The sequence below is a fragment of the Chlorocebus sabaeus genome, chromosome 28 (genome assembly GCF_047675955.1).
Source record: "Chlorocebus sabaeus isolate Y175 chromosome 28, mChlSab1.0.hap1, whole genome shotgun sequence".
In the NCBI taxonomy this organism is placed as follows: Eukaryota; Metazoa; Chordata; class Mammalia; order Primates; family Cercopithecidae; genus Chlorocebus; species Chlorocebus sabaeus.
In genome coordinates, this window is record NC_132931.1 from 20,846,799 (window position 1) to 20,874,464 (window position 27,666).

At 50.6% G+C, this 27,666-nt stretch overlaps 1 protein-coding gene across 9 annotated transcripts in view; it reads right to left on the bottom strand.

Moving 5' to 3' along the window:
* Positions 1–1,477: 1,477 nt before the first annotated feature.
* The window catches only part of SUN1 (Sad1 and UNC84 domain containing 1), a 56,101-nt gene continuing 29,912 nt past the window's right edge, over positions 1,478–27,666 (bottom strand). For 3 of the 9 annotated variants that reach the window (XM_008018906.3, XM_008018910.3, XM_037995281.2), the window contains 17 exons: positions 27,368–27,565; positions 26,406–26,489; positions 25,985–26,095; positions 24,302–24,400; positions 23,647–23,740; positions 23,024–23,082; positions 22,757–22,899; positions 22,095–22,304; positions 20,640–20,726; positions 19,356–19,399; positions 17,816–17,945; positions 15,428–15,682; positions 14,205–14,289; positions 9,124–9,239; positions 6,477–6,644; positions 3,792–3,884; positions 1,478–3,137 (listed from right to left, as the gene is read on the bottom strand). In XM_008018906.3, coding sequence (XP_008017097.3) covers positions 3,021–3,137; positions 3,792–3,884; positions 6,477–6,644; positions 9,124–9,239; positions 14,205–14,289; positions 15,428–15,682; positions 17,816–17,945; positions 19,356–19,399; positions 20,640–20,726; positions 22,095–22,304; positions 22,757–22,899; positions 23,024–23,082; positions 23,647–23,740; positions 24,302–24,400; positions 25,985–26,095; positions 26,406–26,489; positions 27,368–27,565 — 2,093 coding nt within the window. In that variant the 3' untranslated portion in view covers positions 1,478–3,020. The remainder of the gene's footprint in view (positions 3,138–3,791; positions 3,885–6,476; positions 6,645–9,123; positions 9,240–14,204; positions 14,290–15,427; positions 15,683–17,815; positions 17,946–19,355; positions 19,400–20,639; positions 20,727–22,094; positions 22,305–22,756; positions 22,900–23,023; positions 23,083–23,646; positions 23,741–24,301; positions 24,401–25,984; positions 26,096–26,405; positions 26,490–27,367; positions 27,566–27,666) is intronic. The other 6 variants (XM_037995285.2, XM_037995282.2, XM_037995286.2 and 3 more) reach the window with 4 other exon arrangements.

Genomic DNA, 27,666 nt, shown 5'->3' on the forward strand with positions numbered 1-27,666 from the left:
GGCCGCGAGGAGTCGCGCGCAGTCGGGGGCGGGCGCGCCGGCTGGCGGCGCGTGACCTGGGGCGGGGCTGCAGGCAACACGTGACCCAGGGGCGGGGCCGCAGGCAACAACACGTGGCCCGGGGCGGGGCAGGGAGCGGCACGTGACCCGGGCCCGGACCGGCTCGCGCCACAATGGCGGGTGGCGTGGAACTGCCTGGTGCGGCGCGGCGGGGAGCCCGAGGCTGCGGCGGCGGCTGACCTTGAGCAGGGAGCGTCCTGGGGTGGGGCCCTGCCCACGCGCACGGTGTTAACTGCAGCCATTGAGCTCCATGTGTAAAATGTTTAAATCAAAAATACGTTTATAGGGCCCAGCGCGGCGGCTCACGCCTGTAATCCCAGTACTTTGGAAGGCCGAGGGGGCAGATCAGCTGAGGTCAGGGGTTCGAGACCAGCCTGGCCAACATGGCGAAACCGCGTCTCTACTAAAAATACAAAAATGAGCTGGGTGTGGTGGCGCATGCCTGTAATTCCACCTACTTGGGAGGCTGAGGCAGGAGAATTGCTTGAACCCAGGAGGTAGAGGTTGCAGTGAGCCAAGATGGCACCACTGCCCTCCAGCCTGGGTAACAGAGCCAGACTGTGTCTCCAAACAAAAAAACCTTTTAGGATAGCTGAGCTGCCTTCCTCCTCTTCGAAAGGCCACCTGTGGTCCTTCCCTGGCCGTGGCTGGGGACCTGCGGCTGTGCCTGGGTTGACGGACAGTCACTCCCCAGGGGTCGGGCCCTGCTGGAAGGGGGAACTGGGTCGGCCTAGAGCTTCCAGCCCCGTCAGGCGGCGGAAACGGGGTCCAACCCCAGGCAGAGAGTTAGAAACGGGACCCGGGGCCCAGCCCTAGCCATGCGGGTTTGGAAATAGCTTGGCTCTAAGCATTGGGGTTTGAAAGCGGTTTGGTCCGAAGACCGTTAGATTTCCGACCTTATAGGTTAGCATTGTTTATAATAAAAAAGAGGAAACAAGCCTTTAAGCTGGGCCCTGCTTGAATCACCATGATCCAGCTGTGCATACAATGGACAAAAACAGCTGTTAAAAAAAAAAAAAAAAAAAAGGTTCTTACGGGACACACTTGGTAACTGGGGAAAAGCCAGGTGCAAAACAGTGTGGTGTGTGTGTGTGTGCTATCACCTGTGACCTGGTGTCAGCACCTGCCTTCAGCTACAGAAGCAGCGATGAAAACTGTGTCCTGAGGAAAGCCATCACATTTCCTAACGTTCTGCCCATCAAGCAACTTCTAATTCAGTCCGTTTTCCAAGTGGAAATGGTGCCCTAAAGAAAGAGATGCCCAGCACACCTGAGGCCTCAAGGCCTTGGAGGACAGGTTACCATTCAAAGGCTGTGCCACAGAGCTTGCCAACAAGAGCCAGCAAACCCAGTCCCTCCCCACATCCCGGGGGCAGAGACAGATAAATTGAGAAAAGAAATACTGTTTATATCCCATGAACTTTTAAAAATTAAAACTCTTTATTTAAACCTCTTAATAGCATCTTACCAATTTGGTGGCAGCAGCAGAAGCACTACCAAAGACAGATATTTTGAAAAGCATTTACAAAAATACATTGCACAAAGTCCTATCTTGCATCTTTAAAAATAAATATTCAAAATATTTCCACCCCAAATCCCAAATCAGTTTTATATAGGAAATTTTGATTTATATATGTAACTTGTAATATATGAAACATCTGTACATTTTATCCGCTTTAACTGCATAGTTCCAATTCTAAGGAGAGTGAAAAAAATGCTGCTTGATGTATGAATAGTTTCGTGGATTTGAGGACTGTTGTGCAATATACAGAAAACCAGTCAGCACCATCGTTTTGTCTTTTTCTGAAAACATAACATTTACGGTACACCGAAAACTGTCTTAACCCAACACAACTTAAATAATTCTTAAGGTAAAACGTCTGTAACACTTTAAGTGCCTTGCAGATATCTATTACAAAGTCTGCTCAGTAAAACAGTCTAAATATTAAATAGTAATTATAACCAGAGAGTCTCACGAGAATCACGTGAGAATGGTGACAGCTGTGATAAAAGGCAGATTCCAGCCAGAGCCAGTAAGAAGTGCTGCTGAAGGAAAAAGGATCGTCCTGAAATGTAACGGCTTCACGACCCTGACCCACCAGACAGCTCCTCTGATCACCACCAGTGGAGAGAGGAAGGCTCAGGGTATCTCGTGCTCCCTATTCAGCAAAACTCAAAATGAGCCCTGAAAACACCCAAGATGAGATTTCTAGGTTTCTGTTTACTGTTGGCTTTTCCAACAGGAAAAGCCTTGCTGAGACCAGAGAACCCCATCTGGGTGTTTGCTTAGATCCAAACCAGCCTCCTTCAAGTCAGACTGACTTCAGCCTACAAGGAGAACGAAACGCGCCCATATTCCACCATGGATATTGGTACAGTGAGTCCAGACTGGACACCTTTCTCAGAAGTAGAGCAAACAAAGCAGAAAAACCCATTTTAGTCATTTCCCCATCTGGAGATTTAGTACGTACTGGTGCTGAATAAAGGAAAATCCTGACTTGAAGGAAAGGAGTTTAGAACTCTGAAAATTTGGTGACATTGTTTTTCCCTGAAAGAAATGTGTGTTGGATTTAACAGATGAAATTATCTGCCCTCCAAAAGTCCTTTAGAAGAGCCAGTGCAAGGCTCAAGACCAAAGCGTCAAGAACACGCCAGACTCTCAGCTTCCTCTGCTTTGCTCCTGTTGTCAAGGACATGCAAATACAAAGAACTTCCCATTAAAAACAAGGAGCGTCTGAGACACGTGTTCAACACGCTTCCCCTGCTGCTGACCCCTCTGCACATGCAGTCAGTGAGCACCCAACAGGTGGCGCCAGGGCGCCCGTCACACGCTCCAGTCCTGGCCAGCAGCCACGTTTATTGAAGGAGTGGCACTGTCCCATCAGTGTATACGCCCTTGTCCACGAAGGATTCCAGTGTTTCAGTATATACAAAAATGTACAAAAATAATGAGTAGTGTCTTCACTTGACAGGTTCGCCATGAACTCTGAACCGATACAGACAGGTGTACTCAGGATGGCCCCAGTTAGAAAAAATCCGAAGTTCCACTATTTGGAAAACTCTGTCGTCGGGTGTTTTCTGAAATCAAGGAGGAAAAAAAAAAAAAAAACATGTATTTCGTATTTATAACCCCAAGCCCAATCACTTCCCCAAATATGACGTCTGACAGGAAACAGCTAAATTGGAAATTAACCTTTTGTTGTTGTTGTTGAGACAGAGTCTTGCCCTGTCACCCAGGCTGGAGTGCAATGGCGCATCTCAGCCAAACCTCTGCCTCCCGGGTTCAAACGATTCTCCTACCTCAGCCTCCCGAGTAGCTGGGATTACAGGCACGTGCCACCACACCCAGCTGATTTTTGTATTTTTAGTAGAGATGGGGTTTCACCATGTTGGTCAGTCAGGCTGATCTCGAACTTATGACCTCGTGATCTACTCGCCCCAGCCTCCCACAGTACTGGGATTACAGGCGTGAACCACCATGCCCAGTCGGAAGTTAACTCTTTAATATGATCCTTGTAAGTAATGTGTCACGGGGCATGCAGCACGGGTAAAACTGAGAACTCTATTAGCCACGGAAAGGATCATTAATGCAGAGCCAGGAAACGCAGGTTAACTTTTTCAAAGGCTGGTCCTCACGCTGCTTTCCAGTCTGTTGATGCCGGCTGGGCCCTGCTGTCACGAGAGGCTGTGGGACTCAAGAGACCACAGGGCAGTGCAAGTCCCGGTTCTTACCAGGGCCTGGAACATCTGGAGCGACTCTCCGTCCTGATCATACGTGAACTGTCCCAGAAGCTGCCCTTCTTCCTGATACTCATTTTCTAATCCCTGAAATCAAGACCATACAATCATGAACTAATGGAAAAGTAACACTGAGCAGAGAGGACTGTTCCCTTCCACAGCTAACACTGAGCAAACAGGACCGTTTCCCTCCACTTTAACGTTAGAGAAAGTCACTCCTCCACGGCACAGCCATGAGGCCTCCCCTAGAAGGAAGGGGTGTGTTTTGTTGAGGGCTTCACATAACCCATGACACGTCCTGAGGTCAGCACGATTCCCCCCATTATACACACTAGGAAAACTGAGGCCAAAACAGGACACACTCATGTGTGTCAGAGAAGCGACCCCGCCCGACGCACAGACCATGCTCAGCTGCTGCCCTCTGCACAGTGGAAGCTCTGGAGCACCTGCTGAGCCTGGGGAGACGAGGCCTCACTAGTGGGAGGAGGGGCCACAGAAGACCGACTCCGGCAGGAGAGCAGGCAGAAGGGGGTGCTGGGCCAAGCTGGGGTGTGGGGAGTCAGGGCTCAGTGGGGATAGAGATTCAGACTAGAAGATGGAGCAGCTCTGGAGATGATAGTGGTGATGGCAGCACGACAGTGTGACTGGACTTAACGTCACTGGACTGTGCACTTATTAAAATGTAAGCTTTATGTTGTATTTTAGCAGAGTCAGAAAACTAGCAGAAGATACAGGGGACTATTTGCATATCTGTTTTGAAATGGGAAAGGACTTTCTAGGGAGTTCCAGCTCCCTAGATCTAAAGAAATTCCAACGAGTGAGTAGATTAATTACTGCCTCTGATAATCACCAGTGAAATAAAAATACAGGGCTGGGCGCGGTAGCTCACGCCTGTAATCCCAGTACTTTGGGAGGCTGAGACGGGCGGATCATGAGGTCAGGAGATCGAGACCGTCCTGGCTAACACGGTGAAACCCCGTCTCTACTAAAAATACAAAAAAATTAGCCAGGTGAGGTGGCGGGCACCTGTAGTCCCAGCTACTCGGGAGGCTGAGGCAGGAGAATGGCATGAACCCAGGAGGCGGAGCTTGCAGTGAGCTGAGATTGTGCCACGGCACTCCAGCCTGGGCAACAGAGCGAGACTCTGTCTCAAAAAAAAAAAAAAAACAAAAACAAATAGCCAGGCGTGGTGGCGTGGCCTGTAGTCCCAGCTACTCGGGAGGCTGAGGCAGGAGAATCGCTTGAACCCAGGAGGCAGAGGTTGTGGTGAGTTATCACGCCACTGCATTTCAGCCTGGGCAACAAGACGAAAGTCCATCTCAAAAAAAAGAAAAAGAAAAAGAAAACGCTAGTAACACAGTGCACTGACTTGGCCGTAAAACATGCTGCTGGCCTCTGAAACCGTGACGCCACTTGTGAGTGTCTTGTCCACAGGGATTAGTGAAGGTGTAAAGGAGCGGCAGTTACACAGGGAAGCAGAAAAGGGAAAGAAATACTCAGTGAGAGGAGAACCGGCCAGATAAACACGGAGGATTGACGCTACTTGAGGATGGCCATAAAGTCTAACTGCCACAGAAAAATGCTCGTAATACAATTCCCTTTTTTTTTCTTTTGCGACACAGTCTCGCTCTGTTGCCCAGGCTGGAGTGTAGTGGCTCAATCTTGGCTCACTGCAGCCTCTGCCTTCCAAGTTCAAGTGACTTTCATGCCTCGGCCTCCTGAGTAGCTGGGATGACAGGCACGCACCATGCCCGGCTAATTTTTGTATTTTTAATAGAGATGGGTTTCACCATGATGACCAAAGTGGTCTCAAACTCCCAACTTCAGGTGATCCATCTGCCTCGGCCTCTCAAAGTACTGGGATTATAGGCGTGAGCCACCACGCCTGGCCAATTTTTTTTTAAAGGCAGAAATACTTTTATGAAATGTTTTATGAAAATTTTAAAGGTTCATAAACACTACTGTCTGAACTGTAATTTTTTTTTTTTTTTTTAAGACAGGGTCTCACTCTGTTGCCCAGGCTGGAGTGCAGTGGTACGATCTCAGCTCAAAGCAACCTCCACCTCCTAGATCAAGTGATTCTTCTGCCTCAGCCTCCCAAGTATCTGGGATTACAGGCGTGCACCACCATGCCTGGCCTTTTTTTTTTTTTTTTTTTGGCATATTTTAGTAGAGACCGGGTTTCACCATGTTGGCTAGGCTGGTCTCGAACTCCTGACTTCAGGTGATCCGCCCATCTTGGCCTCCCAAAGTGCTGGGATTACAGACTCAACTGTATTCTTTAAAAGGCATGGGAAAGAAACCAGAAAATATCACAGTATTAATGGTGGGTTTTTCTGGGGCTGGGATCATGGCAGTCCTCTTGTCAGTTAGCTGCTCCCATGTCACCCAGTTGCCCGAACACCTGTCACAGGCAACCTGGCAAAGGCGGCGAAGAGCAAAATCCTTAGGCGTGTCTGCCTTGGTCAGTGTAGTACTGTATGTAAAGTGGACATCAGGTAATATGCCATTTCTAAGTTACCCTCCCTGGAAAAACACTAGAATGTTCCCCTCAACACTGAATCTGCTGAGAGAGGGCGGCCGGAGGCAGCCGTCCCCAGTGCGCTCACGTCACTTGCTTTCATCTGTGGGAACTCCCAGGAAGGTGTGGGAGGAGGAGAGGCGGCCACGTGCACTCACATAGACGGCGAAGTCCTTGGGGGCGCTGCTGATGTTGCCTGTTGGCGACAGCGTCTTAGGAATGTGCTCCAGAGTGAAGGCGGCTGGGTGGATCATCATGGAGAGCCTCACCACCAGGTACCCCTGGGAGCCTTTAAATGCCCAGCAGTTACCGGGGTAAATGTCAGGCTGAGGAAAGGAAAAACATGAGGACTCAGAGTGTGAGCATGCTCTTACCCACTTAGAAGCAGTAAGAGGAAAGGTTGATTATACTGAGCTAAAAATAATTTTTACATGGTAGAAACTGCCATGAGCAAAATCCGAAGCTGGGGAAAACATTTGTAATTCACTCCTCAAAGGGCCACTATCTCCAGCCTGTATGTTGTATAAAAGTTAAAATGACCAGAACCTTAAAGAAAAATGGGTGAGACATACAACATACTTCAAAGAAAAGGTGAACGTCAGTGGTCCTCGGTCGTGGGAAGATGCCCTCCACCCTGCACAGCAAGAAGGGACAGCATCACAGGGAACCACCACTGCCCCCTATCCGACCAACATCAAATCAAGGGTCTAACAGAGTCTGCCGCTGACGCCCTGGGGAGATGCACATTCTCACCGCCGGCCACGGTGCAGCGTGCAGCCCCAGAAGCGCAGCTTGGTGAGGTCAGCCCACTGTGCACACATCTGCCTCTGGCCTGCAGTCGCACCTCCACCTCCAGGTGCAGGGACAGAACTGCAGGATGCAGATGCGACCGAGAACACGCCTCACAGCACGACGTCCCCAGGCACACACACGGACTGGCTGAGAAGTTGCAGATGCTGCGTCCAGGCAGTCATGCTGCTGTGCACGAGGGAGGAGGCCGCCGTGCAGGCAGCCTGCCTTCGGTGTGTGAGAATGACACACACGTTCGTTCATGTTTAGACGAGACGGTGAACAATGGGCATGTACCCGCCGGCTTCTCCTCTATGCCAGCTGTGCGTTTACTGCCCCTCAGCCCCCAAGCCACCCTTCTGCTGCGCTGTGAAGATGGAGCTGAGCCTTGAACTGCTCTCCCTTTGCCAGCGCAGAGCCTAGCCCTTGCCAGCTCAGGGTGCTGGAGGGACACTGAGGTTCCCTGGTTCCCCTCTTGGGAGTGCTGCAGCCCAACGCCTGGTGAGTCACCCTGCTGTGCCCAGGCTTTCCCAGCATGCGGGCACATTCCTCAGCGTGGCACCACAGCAACTTCCCCGACGTGCGGTGAGCTGGGCCACACCCTCGCCCAAAGGTCTGGAGCGACCCTCTGGCGAGGGTCCACTGTGGTCCCTTCCATCTGCTGTCCCTACGTTCTGTAAACGTTCTCTTTACTTCCCAGGAGCCGACAGCTTCGCAGTCCAGTCCCATCACAGCGACGGCGGTTTATATGAAGTCTGCCCCTCCAGGGACGTGCAGTTCCTGCCGAGAGAGAACTGTGCCAGGGAGGGCTGAGCTCCACCCTCTCCCTCAGTCTCTCAGACACTGAAGCCACGCTGCACTCTCACCCCCAGATCCCCACCAGCATCACGCTGACGACGCTGCGGGCCAGTGAGCTAGCTCCTCTGGGAGGGTCAGGATCACCAAGCCCACTGAGAAGGAGGCTACGGCCAGGAGCAGGAGAACCACCATGCAGGAACACCGTGGCAGCCCCGTGCAGGAAACCTGTCGGCCCTGCCGGGTGACACAGACTGTGCCGGTGGCGCTCGCGAGCTGGCACGGAAAAACCAGCTGCATGCCAAGCGCGGGGCTGTGTGGCTTCACGGCAGCAGAGGCTGCATCTGCCTGCAGTGAGGAGGGGCTCCCGGCTGCACCCTCGGGAGCAAAGTGCTGGTGAGTCTGTGCGCTGCTGATGGCCACGGAAAGCCAAACAGTCCCGCTGACCCGACACTTCCACCGGGGTGGCCTGGGGACGAGATCATGACGCCGACAGTCCCGCGGGACCTTCAACTTCAGCTCACGGGCATGTCATGAATTCTTTCAGGCTGGACTTGTGTTTTCCAAGTGAACGCTGTCTTGGCGTTGTTCCACATACAAGGAATTACTGGACTTTTCTTCAAAACATGCCATGAATATTAGGCAGGATTTGAGTACTGAGGCAAAATAGATCTGTTTAAATTCTCCATCCTTTAGTGCTTTAAACTTGTACAGTCAATAGTATCAAGTATTAAACGAAGCCACAGAAAAGCAGTACACAACAAGGACGACAGCAGAACGTCCAGGAGACGGGGGGTGAAGGCCCAGGAGATGGGGGGGCCCACACCGAGGCCAGACAGCAAGGGCCTCCCCACCTATTTTCTCACAACACCCGAGAAAGCACAGCTGACACTCTCGTGACGGAAGACCCACAGCCCCAAGCAGGAACAGCTGCCACTCACACCACCACGGCTGGACCACCCAAAAGAGGGAGGGAGGAAGGCCGACGGGACCAGCATGTGCCACACGGTCCCATCTTTGCGACGCTAAACCCAAGCCAACAGACGTGTAGCGTGGAGGCTACACGGGGACTCCTCGGTGTGGGAACGCTGCTGCTGCTTGCGGTACCAGTTCCACAGACATGTTCATCTCACGAAGTTCTGCCAGGCTGGGGACGTACGACCTGTGAACACTAACAGAGCCCATGCTGAAGAGCAGCTCCAGCCACCGGCGGCCACTCACCTGGATGACCACGCGCGGGGACTGCGAGAAGTACCACAGCGGGATCCCAAACAGACTCATCAGGGCCGTTTTGGTTTCGTACGTTTCAGAACAGCGAGTACTCAGGATGCTGCCACCTTAAAGCAAAGTTCAGATCAGTCTCAGGGCCCAGTTCCACCATTTTGGAAGCAATAGTATTGCACCTCTTAAGGATTTACTCAGAATGTTTTCAAGAAAAGCGCTCAACATCACCGATAGAGAAACGCAAGTAAAAGCTGCAATGAGATTTCTTCTTGCCGCCGTTAAAATGGCTTCTATCCTAGAGACAGGCAGTAACAAATGCTGGTGAGGACGCGGAGAAAGGAATCCTCACGCACTGTTGCTGGGAATGGAGACTAGTACAACCACCATGGAGAGCGGTTCGGAGGTCCCTCAGAAAACCCACAACAGAGCTACCATATGACCCAGCAATGCCACTCCGGGGTACATACCCGACAGAAAGGAGGGCCGTCTATCGAAGGGAGATCCACACTTCTATCTTTGGTGCAGCACTACTTGTTTACCATGACTAACATCTGGAAGCAACCTAAATGTCCACTAACAGATGAATGGGGTGCATAAACACAATGGAGTACTACTCAGCCATAAAAATCAACGAGAGCAGGCCAGGCGCAGTGGCTCACGCCTGTAATCCCAGCACTTTGGGAGGATGAGGCAGACGGATCACTTGAGGTCAGGAGTTCCAGACCAGCCTGGCCAACATGGCGAAACCCCATCTCTACTAAAAATACACAAATTAGCCAGGCGTGGTGATGGGCGCCTGGAATCCCAGTTACTTGGGAGGCTGAGGCAGGAGAATCGCTTGAACTGGGAATGAGCCAAGATCACGTCACTGACTCTGACTCCAGCCTGGGTGACGGAGCAAGACTACACCTCCAAAAAAAAAAAGGCTTGTCATTTGCAACATGGATGGATACCAGAGGTCTTTATGTTAAGTGAAATAAGCCAGGCATAGAGACAAACATCCCATGTTCTTACTTATTTGTGGGATCTAAAAACCAAAACCATTGAACTCATGGACAGAGACAGTAGAAGGGTGGTACCAGGGACTGGGAAGGGGAGTTGGGGCTTGGGGAAAGTGGGAATGGTTAATGGGTCAAAAAAAAAAAAAAAGAAAGAGAATGAGGCAGAGTGCAGTGGCTCACGCCTGTAATCCCAGCACTTTGGGAGGCCAAGGCGGGCGGATCACCTGAGGTCAGGAGTTCCAGACCAGCCTGACCAACAGGGACAAACCCCATCTCTACTAAAAATACAAAAATTAGCCAGAAGTGGTGCTGTGCCCCTGTAGTCCCAGCTACTCAGGAGGCCAAGGCAGGAGAATCGCTTGAAGCTGGGAGGCAGAGGTTGTAGTGAGCCGAGACTGCACCACTGCACTCCAGCCTGGGCAACAGAGACTCTTTGTCTCTAAGAAAAATGAATGCGTAAGACCTACTGTATGATAGCAGAACAGGGTGACTATAGTGAATAACTTAATTGCGCTTTTTTTTTTTTTTTTGAGATGAAGTTTCACTTGTCCAGGCTAGAGTGCAATGGTACGATCTCGGCTCACTGCAACCTCTGCCTCCTGGGTTCAAGCGATTCTCCTGCCTCAGCCTCCCGAGTAGCTGGGATCACAGGCGCCCACCACACCCGAATAATTTTTTTGTATCTTTTTGGTAGAGACGGGGTTTCTCCATGTTGGTCAGGGTGGTCTCAAACTCCTGACCTCAGGTGATCCGCCTGCCTCGGCCTCCGGAAGTGCAGTGAGCCACTGCACCGGCCTAACTGTGCATTTTTAAATAACTTAGAGTATAACTGAATTGTTTGTAACTCAAAGGATAAATGCTGGAGGGGATGGGTACCCCGTTTTCCATGATGTGCTTACTTCACATTGCAGGCCTGTATCAGAACATCTTACACACCCCATAAATATATGCACCTATGTACCCACAAAAACTAAAACATAGGTAATTAGTTAAGAACCCATTAAAATACATAAGTTTGAAAATGACAAAGGATGTTATCTAATACCAGCTAATAAATATTTTAGGGTTAAAAAAAGTGTTTTTAAACTTCTCGCCGGGCGCAGTGGCTCAAGCCTGTAATCCCAGCACTTTGGGAGGCCGAGACGGGCGGATCACGAGGTCAGATCGAGACCATCCTGGCTAACACAGTGAAACCCCGTCTCTAATAAAACTACAAAAAAAATAGCCGGGCGAGGTGGCGGGCGCCTGTAGTCCCAGCTACTCGGGAGGCTGAGGCAGGAGAATGGCATGAACCCGGGAGGCGGAGCTTGCAGTGAGCTGAGATCCGGCCACTGCACTCCAGCCTGGGTGACAGAGCAAGACTCCGTCTCAAAAAAAAAAAAAAAAAAACTTCTCAAGTTTTTACATATAGAAAGAACCTCCTACTTTTAGACCAGTCCTTTTCTTAATTGTACTTTCTCAAATTGAGTGTTAAAGAGTTTACAACTGCTTTAGGATACAGAATTTTTACTGACTGAAACTGGGAAATTCTTACAATACTGGCCTTCCCCCACTACTGCTAGAGAGATAGCTACTCTGAATGAACTTTCCTCGGTTTTTCTCAATGAAGAATAAAGCACACAACGGAGCCTGGTGTCACCTGGCAGGTGAGCTTTCAGGCCCTGAAGAGCAGACCTTCCGTCACAGTAGTTACCAGTCACAGTGAAAAGGCTGGGGCCGTGAGGATGACTGCTGGCAGGTACAGGGTTTCCTAGCGGGGGTCAGAAAGATTTTGGGGTGAGGCCGTGGTGATGGCTGCACTGTGAATATGCTAATAACCACGGAGCTGTACATTTTAAAATGGTGAATTTTTTGTGTGAATTACATCTCAATAATAAGAGGAAGCATAAAAAACAAGTCCATCTTGGCCCTCAATAGGAAATAGGGCAGGCAGAATGTTGTTGTCATAGCAGGACAAAAAACCCCCAAGAAACAAAAACCAAGCTGGCCCTGAAGGCAGCACGCAACACCGGCCAGCAAGGGCAAGCTCAGGAGGGCGGCACTCCAGGGGCCCTGACGCTGGTGAACCACGGACTGGAGAGGCAGAAACTGATGGTTTTTGTTTTTTTCTCACTCTGTCCCCAGGCTGGAGTGCAGTGACATGATCTCAGCTCACTGCAAGCTCCGCCTCCCAGGTTCATGCCATTCTCCTGCCTCAGCCTCCCGAGTAGCTGGGACTACAGGCGCCGCCACGCCCGGCTAGTTTTTTTTATTTTTAGTAGAGACGGGGTTTCACCGTGTTGGCCAGGATGGTCTCGATCTCCTGATCTCGTGATCCGCCCACCTTGGCCTCCCAAAGTGCTGGGATTCCAGGTGTGAGCCACCATGCCCGGCCAGAAACTGATGCTTTATGCAGGAAAACCCGGGGATTTTAATGTAGCTGATTGAGACCCGAATTTCCAAACCACTGAATTATCTTTTTAAAAATCCTGTTCTCCGTCTAACTCACAAAGTCCCAATCAATGTTTTCTTCAGTATCAGAACCTTCAGTGCAGCCTCCTCAGAATTACCAGTGTTCTGAGGTACACAGAAACCTGTAAGGATTAACTGGGGTTTTAAGAATAAATGACATCTCTCGGCTCAAACTGTATGGTTCATGTCAATTGATGCCTCTTAATGGAAAATAATTTCTTCCTAAATCACTGATATTCTAAAAAGGTCACTTTAAACACACACACACACACTGATCAAGCCAGTAGCCTTGTTGATGTCTACCATTTGGAAGAATCTGGCCATTGTTACTATGACTTCAGTCTGCAGCCACCACAGGAAGAACCCACGGGGTGGCAAATGACTGAACTCAAACCCAGCTGCTCCCGTACTAATGGGATCAGGTTCCTGCACAACCATGAGGCAGTGTCCCTACCCAGCCCTACACCGTCGTGGGTTTTAGAAATCCCTCCTGCTCTGCAGACTCTCCAGTCCCTCCATGCACTAACGTGTACTGAACTCAGCATCTTCTGAGTGAGAATGTGAGTCTCCCAGCCCACATTTGCAAATCCTACATTTAAACACTTCAGAAAGGTGGGGCGCGGTGGCTCATGCCTGTAATCCCAGCACTTTGGGAGGCCGAGGCATGCAGATCACAAGGTCAGGAGATGGAGACCATCCTGGCTAACATGGTGAAACCCCGTCTCTACTAAAAATACAAAAAAATAGCAGGGCGTGGTGGCGGGTGCCTATAGTCCCAGCTACTCGGGAGGCTGAGGCAGGAGAATGGCGTGAACCCGGGAGGCAGAGCTTGGGAGTGAGCCGAGATCGCGCCACTGCACTCCAGCCTGGGCGACAGAGCGAAACTGTCTCAAAAAAAAAAACAAAAAACAAAAAACACAAAACTTCAGAAAACCAAGATTTCGATTTCCGTAACACGTGTGGTGCAAACCTTCCCTGAGCAGACGTGAAGCAGGTCTAGCTCTCCTCTCAGTTCTTTCGGAAATGCTCCTGTCTGATCCAGGTGTGCTGCCCCACTCCCCATGGAGGGGCTGTGTGGACCCCAAGACTTTCCTCAGCTGCGATTCTGATTTTCAAATGCATCTGCCCCAAGAGGTCTGGCCTAGGCTTGTGCCCCTGCAGGGTTTCCCAGACCCTGACCACAGCGGCCTTTGTATTTCTGAGGGCCTGAAACACTGCCCCCATCATTCCATTTGCTTAGCCTGCTCCTGCTCCCGGTCTGTCTTGCTGCTGAATGGACACCCTCGGGGAGAGCTGTGTGGTCACTGCTGAGTCTCTCCTGAAGGCACTGAACAATCCCCGATCACAGCACAGGAGAGAGTGAAGTCGACCAAACTTTCTGTGCTGTGAACCTTGACTTAGCCACAAGCAGGCACCCCCAGCCCTTCCAGGGGAGAACCTGTGCCCCCCAAACACAACTGGCCAGCAAGAAAACACCAGGGACATGCCCAGAATCACATGCCTTTTCTCAGATGTGTAAACGTTGAGTCTTTACTGCTGGACGTGGGGCAGCACCAGCCTCTCCAGTGCACACCCCTGCTAACAGGTGGCCATCTCACTTAGTCATCCGAACGTCTGTTTACTCACCACCAGATTCCAGAGCAAAGTCCACCATCCCAGTCTTATCTTGGGAATACAGCTTCAAGGCGTTGTTCACGATGGCACGTGCTTGCTGGACAGACACAAGGACAGAGCACCGAACACCAGGAGAGGAGAGACTTGGGTATTAGTGCCATAGATGAGGACCAGACACTGACATTAGAGCATTTTCTCAATGGAACCTACGTAGGGGATCCTAGGCACGAGGGAAGTAACTCCACACTCCAGTCCTGTACCCAACTGCCACGGCCATAGGACGGAGACGGGACGGCACGAGGTCTCTTCCCCCAGGGCTCAGTCATGGCCGCCATCAATCTTTGAACCAGAAAAATCCCCCAGACGCCATAAAACATGAATAAAGGAAAGATGAGACTTCAAGCCTGGAACACAGGAAATTCTGGGAATTTAGGTATTACTGAGTGACACGGTTTGGCTGTGTCCCTGACCAAGTCTCACCTTGAATTGCAGCTCCCGTAATTCCCACACTGTGGTGGGGACTAGATGGGGGAACTGAGTCATGGCCTTGAATTGCAGCTCCCGTAATTCCCACACTGTGGTGGGGGCTAGGTGGGGAAACTGAGTCATGGCCTTGAATTGCAGCTCCCGTAATTCCCACACTGTGGTGGAGACTAGGTGGGGAAACTGAGTCCTGGGGGTGGGGTTTCTCCCATGCTGTTCTCCTGATAGTGTCTCACGAGATCTGATGGTTTTATAAAGGGAGTTCCCTTGCACATGCTCTCTTGCCTGCCACCATGTAAGACATGACTTTGCTCCTTGTTCACCTTCCCCCATGATTGTGAGGCTTCCCCAGCCATGTGGAACTGTCAATCATCCTTTCTAAATTGCCCAGTCCTGGGTATGTCTTTATTAGCAGCGTGAGAACAGACTCACACACGGAAACATTTTCATGGAACTTCAGAAGGTGTGGTCACCACACAGGCAGATGGGCTCTTTCAGACAAAAAGATTCACAAAGTATAAAGAACTCCCAAGAGGCAGCTCAGTAATGATCTCGACAGCAAGAGCTGAAGCTCACCGCACAGGTGCCCCTCCACACACGGCACTACCCAGGCACGTCCCATCTCACTTACGTCAGCTAAGCACACCTCAGCCAGACCACTCTTAAAACAACACATCAACATCCACGCCTCACAGCGAGGTCTTCAGTCTCAGCAGAGAATGGACTGTAAGCATTTCTTGCCGCCGACTCACCGCCTCTGTTATTCCAGATGCTCCTGCGTCGCTCACAGCAGACACCACGACTTCCGAGGCTGGGAGCTGCTTGGTCACGGCAATGTGGTGCGTGACGTTCCTCAGGATCTGCAGCTCCAGGTCTCGCAGCATTGTGTGCAAGTCGCCTCTGCTCACACACTGCGACGAGAACCTCTGTAGCAGCTGTTCCAGAGAGCCGCCTTGCTGATCTTCAGAAAACAGGAGTTTCACCGTTTCTCTGACTTGCACGTCCACCTAGTAAAACAGTAGAGAGACACAAATTTACTATTTTAACTAAATCATTTCCACTCTTTGGGTCCATTATCTTAGATATCTCAGAAGTATTATATATCCTCTCGAAATCTAGAATGTCATTGTGACAGTGTTTTCCTTCATATTAAATTCAAGAACCCCTCCAATAATGCAGGAACACGTTAAAAAGAACAGAAATAGGCGAGCTCGTGGGATGAGTGCGACCTGCATCCTAGGAGCTGAAGGATGCGATGGGGCATGTCCACACCATCCAGAGGTGCGTGTCCATCCAGCAAGCACCCGCCGGGCACCCTGCAGCTAGGCGCACAGGTGCATCGGAGAGGCCCTGCCATCAACAAACTTGGTCTGGTAAGAAAACAGTCATATAAATGAACCTAAATTATAGCTTTATGTATGCTAAATACGCCCCATGTTATTTCTACGCACACAAACACATATGTAGATACCTTTTTCTTCTTGCTTTATAACAACAGACTGTGAAGGAAATGGCAAAGCCTATGGCACGGCCGTTCATCACAGCCACCCTCCCATGCTCCACGTGTGGACATACCTTTCTCTAGCCCACACCCGCTAACAGTGGCACGTGGCTGCTTTCTACCCTCACTTCTCCCCACACTAACTTGGCAGCGCTAACCCTCCTGCCTGTGTGGCCTCTGTACTGGTGCCTTTATTTCTGTAGGATGACTCCCAAGGGCATGGCTGTGCGTTTCAAAGAGTGCATGTATTTGTCACAGGTGAATATCCTAAGATTTTCCCCCCGAGGCCGTGGTTGGTGACAGTCCTCCTGGCTAGGGGAAAACCCGCCGCCTTGGCCAGTGCTGACAGCAGCCACCGTCCTCGTGGGCCTGCAGACTACAGATGAGGGCTGCTGTAATCCGCAAGTCCCATCAGCAGGACTCACTCCCTGATGGCACACTGGCTTTTTTTCTTTTCTTTTTTTTTTTTTTTTTGAGACAAGAGTCTCACTTTCGCCCAGGCTGGAGTGCAGTGGCGTGATCTCGGCTCACTGCAACCTCCGCCTCCCAGGTTCAAGCGATTCTCCTGCCTCGGCCTCCCAAGTAGCTGGGATTACAGACCCGCGCCACCACACCCGGCTAATTTTGTATTTTTAGTAGAGGGTTTCACCAAGTTGGCCAGGCTGGTCTCAAACTCCTGACCTCAGGTGATCCGCCCGCCTAGGCCTCCCAGAGTGCTGGAATTACAGGTGTGAGCCACCGCGCCCAGCCTATTGCACACTTTCTCTGTCACCACTGCTTCTCTTCCTACCAATTCTAGGGGCTCTCTGCCCATCAGAGATAATTTTACCACACATATTGCAAATACCTTTACCAATCTACTGTCTGACTTTGATAACTTTTGCCATTCAAATGATTGTGTTTTCATTCTTAAGCAGCTCTAAATGTCTAGATTTTCTCCTCTGCCTAAGGATGATGGACTTGAAGCAATGTCTATGTTTCAACATGAAACAGAGCAAGCAGCAGGTTCAAGGTGGGTCTATTTAATGAAAGGTACACTGCAACAATCCAGCCACAAGTCAGCGCTGGCCCTGGGCTGCACGCACACCAAGGAGACTGGGAAGACCCATGGTGGGTGCTGACAGGCGGTGGTGCGGGAACGGGAAAATCTACAGAGCACTGAATTAGTTATTTTGAAATATTTAAAAAGTTCACATATAATCAACAAAGTTTTTAAAGGAAGTTGAAATTAAACAACTTAGGCCAGGCGTGGTGGGTGGCTAACGCCTGTAATCCCAGCACTTTGGGAGGCCGAAGCAAATAGATCACTTGGAGTCAGGAATCTTGAGACCAGCCTGACCATCGTGGTGAAACTCCGTCTCTACTGAAAACACAAAAATTAGCTGGGCATAGTGGCACGTGCCAGTAGTCCCAGCTACTCGGGAGGCTAAGGTGGGAGAAGGGCTTGAACCCAAGAGGTGGAGGTGGTCTGCAGTGAGCCGAGATCGTGCCACCGCAGTCTAGCCTGCACGCCACAGCAAGACTCGGTCTCAAAAAAAAAAAAAAAAAAAAAAAAAAATTTAAACAACTAATAAACCTAAGCCATCAAGTTTTCTTTTACTCTATTATAAAACAAAAAGTAAACACGCAAGCAGCTCACTCTTTCTCGTACAGCATCCACTGTCTCACAGCCGGTCTTCACGTGTCGCCAGCTGGACAGCTCTGACTTGAGCCGATCCAGCTCCAGCTGGAGGTGCTCGACCGTGGGCAGGAGCTGCTCACCAACCGCACTGGAATCCAACAGTGAGAATGGGTCACCCACAGGCCTCCCAGCCTACACACTTCCCGCACTACACACAGGCTGAGGGCCCCGATCCCACTCCTGGGTGTCCTAACTGTACAGATGTCAACCTGTGCCACACTAACATGGAAACTGAATGCCAGTTTCCAATAAAAATCCCAGAGAGGTCTTCTTCTGCAACAATTTATGTCTGTAACATACAGATATCCACACTGCACAAGGAGGCTACCTACAAAAATGCTGCTAGTGGTGTTTCTCAGTGGCGAGTGAGAGCTCTCTCTGAAAACAATTTAAGCATCTAAAAACTTTATTTCTGGACTGGGCACGGTTGCTCATGCCTATAAGCCCAGCACTTTGGGAGGCCGAAGCAGGCGGATCACTTGAGGCCTTTATAGGTACACATACTTAATGAGATACTAACAATTCATATCTCAAAAAGCTCATTCCCGGATCAACACTTTAGGACGGACATATTACCGTATTAAAGCAACTATTTATTGAAATAAAAGCTTTGGAAGAAGAGAAACTGCTTCAGCTCTCACACCTGTCCTCACAGAGGAGGAGCATGGGGCACAGGGGAGGACGGACCCTCCTGAGTGCAGACGCGGGGACCTTGGGAAACCACAGCCAAGCCAAGGCTGCCCAATCTGGAAGCGGGGAGGGCTGTGGGGGTATGAGCTGTGTGTATAAAACTAAGGAGGACAGACAAAGCTGCCGTGTTGGGAACACCTGTGAGAGGGAGGCACTCCACTTAGCAGGCTTCAGGCAAACCAGTAGTTGTGTGGAAGAAGGCCGCCTGGAGTCCTCGAGAGCAAAACGCCAGCATCCCCAGGAAGCGCAGAGGGACCCGGCTGTGCCATGGATTCCAAGGGCAGCAGGGCCAACAGCCACGCAGAGAGGCCCACCGTGACATGCCCAGCACAAATCGGGTGGTTCTGGAAGCAGGTGTCCTGCCCACCAGGGGCTGCCCTCCAGGAGCAGCAGCAGGGATGAGGCTGAGCTGTAACCCCACCCACCTAGATGCCAACAGTGCCAGCACAGGCCCGGCACAGAGCCCACCATGACACCCACTATGGCATGGGCTGCAAGATGGGCCTGGACCTACTCCCTGAGGGTGGCCCTGCAAGGACACTGGAGATGAAGTCACAGCAGGGGCAAGGGCGGCGCCTTTGACACGGAGGTCCACGCCACATGGACGGGGCTGTGGCAAGTCCCTCAGGACCCCTCTGTCCTCACGCAGCCCAGCAGGAGTGTCTGTCAGCACAAACCTCAGGGCCTTCAGGTGACCCACGGCGGAGGCCGGCCCCGTGTCCCCTCGTTCATCACTCTGCTGCCGCTCCACATAACAAACACACACGCACACAAAAGACAAAAGTGAGTGTTTTCCAAATCCTCCTACCTGACTGTTTTTTGCTTGGTCTGTTCTAGTTCCTTCTGGATGGCCTAAAAAATACAAGAAATAATCTACTGAAATACTTAAGTTATATATTAACTTTTCATAAATCCATATACTTAAAACTCCATTGATTTCTCTGAAACACCCCCTTTAATTCAAAGTCCAGATCCGCCTGTGGGTGGCAGATAGGAAGTGTTCATTGTACATTTGAAAGTAACCTTCATCACGTGTGTGCAGAAAGGAGCACAAATCACACGGGGACGGCCTGGCGGGCTCAGAACATGCAGCTCCCGTAACCAGCACCCAGGCTGGGAGTCAGCTCCCGGTCACACCTCCAGAGTGTTCTAAACGTGAAGGACAGGGACACGGCAGAGGCACACATGAAGCTGAGCCACGCTGGCCTGTGCCATCCGCGCCACCTGACAGCAGCACCATGCTGAGCGCCGCCGTCAGCCCCAAGTCTCACTCCACGGAGGTCTCCACAGCCTGGCCCAGGGCAGGCGGACATAGGCGGAGGCGCCCTGCAGACCCTCGCGAGCGGACACAGGGGGCGGCGCCCCGCAGACCCTCGCAGGCGGGTACATTCTCGCCTCTGCCTGCTCCTCTCAGCCCTCTTCTCCCTCCCAGGTAAACCCGCCTGATCTCACAGGTTCCATAATCCACGAGCGGGTCCCAAGATTCCCAAAAGGGTGTGCTAAAGACAACCCTTAGGCTCACCACGTTTCTCAATGTAGTTCAATACACACATGCACATGTGACACGCCAGGCTCTGTGTCAAGCACCAGAGACACAAAGAGCCGGAACCTGAGCCCCACCCTGACTCCCAAGGGCTGAGGGCAGCGCAGAGGTCCGGCCCCTCCCCTGGCATTCTCAGCAACTAATGGTCCCGGCCTTACCACCCAAAGCTAGTGCTGTCTGTCAAAAGGTTCAGGTCCTTTATCTCCCCTCTAAAGACACTGCAAGGGGGTGTGTGGCAGCGAGGAAGCACCCTGGAGCCGGAAACAGCTGGATGGGAACCCAGAGGCCGCCTGGAATCGGCAGAGCCACCTCCTGGCGTGTGCAGCCCTACTCTGTGCCGAGACACAGGGATGCGTGAGTTACACGCCCGATTAAATGTTAGAGTCCCAGAGCCGCGCCACACCACACAGAGAACAAGTGTTTCTTTCCACTTTACACAAAACAGCAGCAAATAGCCTAAAAAGAGGAACATTAAATGACCCAGGGGCTTTAAAATATGAGCCACAGTTGATTTTCATTTTAAAAAAGCATAAGGTGAAAAATAAATACCTCAGATTTTTCTCTCAGTTTTCCCAGAATATCTTCCAAGTGTGAGATGCGCACTTCATGTTCTTGGTGAAAAGCCATAAAGTCAGTCTTAGGAAAGAAAAGGGGTGAACAAATGATGGAGAAAGCTAAACAACAAAAACCTGGCAAGTTAGGCCAAGGCGTTTCTACACGGAATGTCGACAATCAGAGAATCTGCAGTCGCAATGTGGCACAGACCCTAAAGGAATAATCTGCTTAATAACAACATCCTCATCTTCATCCCTAACGACAGAGATCTTTATTTATATATTTATTTATTTTACGGCTGCACTCCAGCCTGAACCACGGGTCCCCTCTGTGGTTCACTGCAACCTCCACCTCCTGGGCTCAGATGACCCTCCTGCCTCGGCCTACTGAGTAGCTGGGATCACAGGCCTGAGCCCAGTGCACTGACACAGCAAACCCCGTGAGGGCCTGATGCCTGTCCAGCAGGGCAGCACCAGTCACTCGTGGCTACTGGGCACCTGAAATAGGGCCATGCAAGTGAGAACCTGCCATTTAAAGTTCGATGTGGTGTTGACTGACAAAAATGTAACGACCATATGCTAGTAGTGGCGTCCTCCACTAGGCAGTGCAGATGCAAACATGAGCTAGAGGCTCCGGGAAGCAGGTACCAGGCTCTGCCCGCTGCCAGGTGGCTGAGCGTCTAACACTGCGTGCACCGCTTCTGAGGGAAGCCCTGCTCTGTGTTCCAACCCTGCCATGATCACACCCAGGCAGGCACGTGCTGGATGACAGCTTAAGAATGGGCTCAATCTGTACTAAAATGAGCTCAGGCCACATACAATTTAGTTTTCACTAAACTGTTCTGAAAAGCTGTCGACTGTTTTCTTTACAAGAGAGGGCATCCTCTGAAGCAGAGGTTCCTGGGACCCCCCACGCAATCCCTGCGGTGGGCGGGAGCATCTTGGGCTGCCTCCGAGGCGAAGTGCTTCTGGGGCCCACGTGAGATAGTGTGTGTCCATCTCAGTGGTCGTCCTGTCTACAGGGACACTCAGTGGCCGTCCCATCTGCAGGGACAGAGCGCCATGACCTGTCACCAAGAGGGCAATCTGGAGAACAGGACAGGAAAGGCTACGGTTCTCCACGACCGCCAGACTTCCCGCTTGGGGTTGGCAATCTGGAGAACAGGACAGGAAAGGCCACGGTTCTCCACGACCGCCAGACTTCCCGCTGGGGGTTATCACACGTCTCCTGCCCACCACCTCCACGCGTGCTATGGAAGCCACGCTGCCTGGTCAGCAGCAGACGATGGGAAACCCACTCCTTCTCCGGCACACTGCTCTCAACAACTAAGAACAGAAAGGGCAACCCCTTGTCACAACAGCACCTCTCCCATCCCCTCTGTCGCCCAAAGAGAGAGAACACGGCACCCAGAAGCGCCCTGGTGTCACCGTGGAGCCCGGCAGCACTCACCTCCCTCAGGGGCTGTCCCACAGCATCTCTGACCGATGCTGATGGCCCGGCAGCGCCATCGTCCATCTGGTCTACCCGAGCCTGCAGCTTCTGAAGCAAAGTGGTCAGCTCTCGGAGATTCTCGCCATGGTGGTGGCACTGTCCAGACAGGGAGGTCACCTGCTGCTCCACGCCACTCATCCAATGCCATGGAAAAGCCTCGTTGTCACCCTGAAATGGTGAGAGGAATGAAACCAGGTAATCAAGTCACCATGAGCAGAGTCAGTCAAAACCTCCAAACAGTGTCCCACAGCAAGACGCCAGCTCTGGGGTGCACAGCACACGAATGGAGGAATCCACAGAAACCTGGAGTATCAGGTTCGATCCTTACATGCCTGACTATAGGTGGTTCTCATTTGCTTCTCTATACTTTCCGTACTTTGCACAGTAATGAATACTATCATGTTTTTTACATTAAAACTAACTGAATCATGAGAGTACTTTAAATGTGCATTTGAACTCTTAGAACACTTAAGGAGCTCCAAAGACTTGCTTATCTGACCTTTAAAAATATTTCCTACAACAGGGCACCTGACTGCAGTGCCTGACTCATAGCAGTGTGGACGCGTCCCTGAAGACCTCACATGTGCGGTGCCAACTGACAGGCCCTTCTACCCTCATACCTGCAGAGGCTGGTTCAGGCGAGAAGTCGCGGGTTTAAATACGTCCTGGGGGTCATCCACCCACTGTGTTCTATGCGTGCTTGCCCAGTTCAACACAGGCAGGAACGAAAAGAAATCGCCCTGGCCCCGAAAAGAGAGACCTGCTAAAAGAGAAGAACCACCACACGCACACAGGTACACCACGTTTCTCAAAACATGGACTTACATGCTCATTTTTTTCCACTAAGTTACACGTATATGTATTGCTTAGCCCCTGGATTGACTTACCGAGTAAAAGGAGGAGTGGGACGAGCAAGACTAAAAGCTTGCAGATGTTTCGAAGGCACCTGGGGGTAAAAATGAAAACCTTTGACTTGGAAAAAATGAAAGTCAGCGTTCACCAATCTGCTTTCCCCCTCTAGATAATTTTGTGCAAAATCCACCCCCCAGTATTAGAAAAGCAGTTACGGTTTTATCTACAAGGCTTGTGACGCCTACAGGAGAACCTTCGTGTACAACGGCGTCCTCGAGACCTATGGTACCAACTCTCTGGTGCTGTGGGGACGGCCTGCGCTGCCCTGAGTGTCTGCCCCTTCAGGTCACCAGTCTCCCGAGGTGACTGGTGCCACTGGACACTGCAGCAGGGGAGGAGCCTGGACCTGGGTCCCCACCCTGCCCAGGCCCTTCCAGCTGCCTCACCTCTGCACACTTGTTTTCCTTAATGATATCTGCCTTTCTTATCTCACAGGTTGGTTTGAAAAATAAGAACATAAAGGCACTTTTGTAAAATACACAAACACTATGTGAACATAAGCGAAATCCTTATAAAACAACAAATCAAATGAGAGCCTGTGAATGGCACAAAATTGGTTCTTTAAAGCACCAAGCTGACATGATATCCATTTCCTTACCTGGTAAGAAGAAACACATTCAGCCAAGAAATCAAAGTAACAAACTGGTACCAGCCAATCCCCAGCCACCAGAACACCCCGGAGGCCGCCTTCCCTACAAGAGAAAACACCAAACGTTCTAAGGAAATGTTCTCAGGAAAACCAGGCTCCTGGACTGTTTCTGTGCAGGCCAAGCAAGAAGCACATGAAGATGAAGCTGGAGGTGAAGAAGTTCCATGATGCTAGTTGCCACGCGAGGCAGTAACATGCCATGCTGATGAATACATAGGACAGCATGCAGGAGAGGCGAGGCAGTAACGTGATGAACACGCAGAACAGGATGCAGGAGAGGCGAGGCAGTAACGTATCACGCTGATGAACACTCAGGACAGCATGCAGGAGAGCAAGCCCCAGATCCATGCATTCTGTGCCCTGCACAGGGCACTCGAGCAGCTGGACTCACCCCAGACCCAACCCCAGAGAAACCAAGGGCGCTCATGCAGCAAGTAGAGTCAGTTAACACTGCTACATCATGAGGAACGAGACACGTTACGCCAAGGGTCAAAGCATGAGAGCCTACATGAGATTTTTACTTGGTTAGGTAAATCATCGAGTGCAGGTGCTTAGCTGCCAGAAGCGCTGGAGAGAACGCAACACAGAAACCCAAAATAGCCACCTGGAGCAACCATGGCCAGCCACAGGGCCGACCACGCCGTCCTAGACACAGCCCGGCCCGCAGCTCCGATCCTGCGCAGAGTCTGCAGCAAGAAGTAACCTGTGCAGAGAAGATGTGTGAGGCCGCAGCCAGACGCCAGAGACCAGCCTCTGCACTGACGGCACCGCGGGGACGCCCACACCACACACTTCACCAAAGCCCACGTCGGTGGGTCGAGTCTCCTCAAAAATACGAAAACCAAGTAACTCTTGTAAGTGTTGGCAATACCACACTGACATTACCATAGGAAAAGCTCAGTTCTATATTTAATAGTTTTCACTCACTTACTTCAGATGTAAAATGCAGATATCCCCTACGAAACCCCAGGGGCGGTGGTTGGAAGCCACCCTATAAATATTGGCCATTGGTGCCAGCAGGGTTTCTATTGGAAAGATAGTACCATATTTTAAAGCAGATTGAAATTCCATAGACCCCTGCAGTTCATATGCTCTAGGTGAGAAAATAATTACTCAAAGACCAAAATTCACATTATTCTAAAGGCTAATATTTTCTAGTAAAAAAGTGTTTCAGAAGGGTAACACGGCACTGCTGGATGATGGAATGCACCACAATCAACTTAGTATCAAACCTCACATTACAAAAAGCAGGAAACTGCTCATGAAATCCGTTTTGTTCCAGTTTTTTTTTTTTTTTTTTTTTTTTTAAAGAGACAGGGTTTTGCTATGTTGGCCAGGCTGGTCTTCAACTCCCGGCCTCAAGTGATCCACCCGCCTCGGCCTCCCAGAGTAAGTTTTGTTCCAGATCTCGTGGTGGGTGGTTCTCTCCTCACACTGACTTAACATCTGTATGTTAATTCCTGCAACTATGTAATTACAACATGGTTGGCATGCAAAGAAGTATGGCTTATGAGAATTTAACAGAAAAATCAATTGCTTTATGTTTATTAATTAGCAGATGAGACAATTATTTTTGAAACTTTTTTTTTTTTTTAAGATGCCAAAAAAGGGTGTCTCTCTGCCAAGAAAGTTTTGAGCGTAGACTGGAAACAAGTAATGTGCTCATGTAAGCTTTGGGGCACAGACAGCAACCACTAAAGCAGCACAGGGCAGAGGTGCAGCCGCAGCGAGCCCCAGTGCCAGTTCCCGCACAGCGGGGTGAATAGGGACTCACCTTTTCTCAACTTTCAACCTCACCGCAAATACATTCCTTTTCAAATGTTTAACTCATCCTAAATAAATGTACAAGGAGGCCCAGGCGCGGTGGTTCACACCTGTAATCCCAGAACTTTGGGAGGCCAAGGCAGGCGGATCACCTGAGGTCAGGAGTTCAAGACCAGATTGACCAACATAACGAAATCCTGTCTCTACTAAAAACACAAAAAGAATCCTTCACTCAGGAGGCTGTGGCAGAACTGTCTGAACTCAGGAGGCGGAGGCTGCAGCGAGCCGAGACTGCACCACTGCACTCCAGCCTGGGCGACAGAGTGAGACTCCATCTCCAAAAAATCAATTCACAAGGAATCTTTTCGAGAGAGATTCACCCTGTTTTAAACCAAAGTTAATACTATTCTTGTCAGTTTTTACAGCAAGACTTTAAAGCACTTGAATTCCAAGCACAAACCACACAAGGCGCAAATAGCGTGGTGACGGGGCGGGATGACACGGAGACGGGGTGAGAGACAACCTGCACACGCCCAGATGTGCCAGAGGGTCCCTGCCCGCCTGGGCGGCCGCGGCGACTGCAAGTGGACGGCTGTGTACATGTCGAGGTGCCTCTTGCCCTTACAGTCGTCGCCTGTGGGTGACAAGCAGTGAACGTGGCGGATTCACAAGCAAACTCTGTCCATCTCAGCTGTGGACAGCAACGGCAGTCTGAAAAACTAGGAAACTCAATTACACACAAGACAGTTAACAATCAAAGCAAACGCAATCTGGTGGCTATGAGCTTCTGTGATGGAGGCTTAAGCAGCAGCTCCGCCAGCCCGTCGTCATCAGTGAGGACCACCATGTCACACGGGCCGCTCACTCTCTGCTAGTGCCCAACGTGACGGCGTGTGGGACCAACTCCATGACCGACGCCCACAGGAAAACGAAGCCATACTTACACAGAACTTCCCCATTTACACTGAGGTGGCCATCCTCTCTGAGAACCTCTCTCACATTCATTCTCCCACAGTAACTGGCATGAGCTGCAACACACGCAAAAGAGGCTTAGAGAACTCACAACGCTGAGCTCGAGTGCTCCTCGCACCCTGATGAAGTCACCATGATCAGAGAATGTGCTAGGCTAGCCACTTCCACAGAGCTCATGCAGCGGATGGCTCCTACCACGCCGGTGACAGGGCCCGGGCCACGAGAAGAGACGGGAAAGACCCCCCACCCCCTGGCTGAATCCCGTGCGCAGCCCAAACAATACAAACATCAGCTTAAAATTGTTCTGGGCTGGGCGCAGCAGCTCATGCCTGTAATCCCAGCACGTGGGAGGCTGAGGTGGGCGGATCACGAGGTCAGGAGTTCAAGACCATCTTGGTTAATATGGTGAAACCCATCTCTACTAAAAATACAAAAAATTAGCTGGGCGTGGTGGCAGGCGCCTGTAGTCCCAGCTACTCGGGAGACTGAGGCAGGAGAATCGCTTGAACCCAGGAGGTGGAGGTTGCAGTGAGCTGAGATCGCGCCATTGCATTCCAGCCTGGGCAACAAGAGTGAAACTCCGTCTCAAAAAAAAAATTCTCAAAAAATAGGTTCTAAATACCACTCAGGTAAAGTTTTTGCTTTAAAAAGGTAATAAAAATCAAAAGTTGAGCACATTAACTTTTCATTTAAGAAATAACTTTAAAGATGTTTCAACACTGATCAGCTCTGAGAGAACCGAACTACACACAGAACAAAGGAAAAGTTCCACAAGCTCCCAGAGATGCAAGATCCAGAGGGGGAAGCCAGGAGAGGGCCAGCACCAAGACTGCAGGAGGAGGCAGTGAGGGAGGCGCCCGGCAAGGAAAAGCACAGTGCTTTCTCCACCGCGAAAGCGATTGGTGGAAGAAGGAGGGAAAAAATATTTAAATACCTTTTGATTCATGGCTTTTTGACTTAAAGCTTTCGGATTCACAATCTTTTGATTCATAAATTTTCAATTTGTAATTTTCTGATTCATAATTGAGCTTCATTAAAACCACTTGAAAAAGTTGAACTAAAAATGATGAAAAAGATGACGCAGTGTATCTGGCCAGCCACAAAATCCTATTCATGTAGAAAGACGCACCGCCTATTGAAAAACCATGAACACGCGTTATTTCTTCCCATAAAGCCAACATCTACTTCCTCATAAGTCAAGTAGCCAAATTACTCATTTCAGGCACTTTTAGA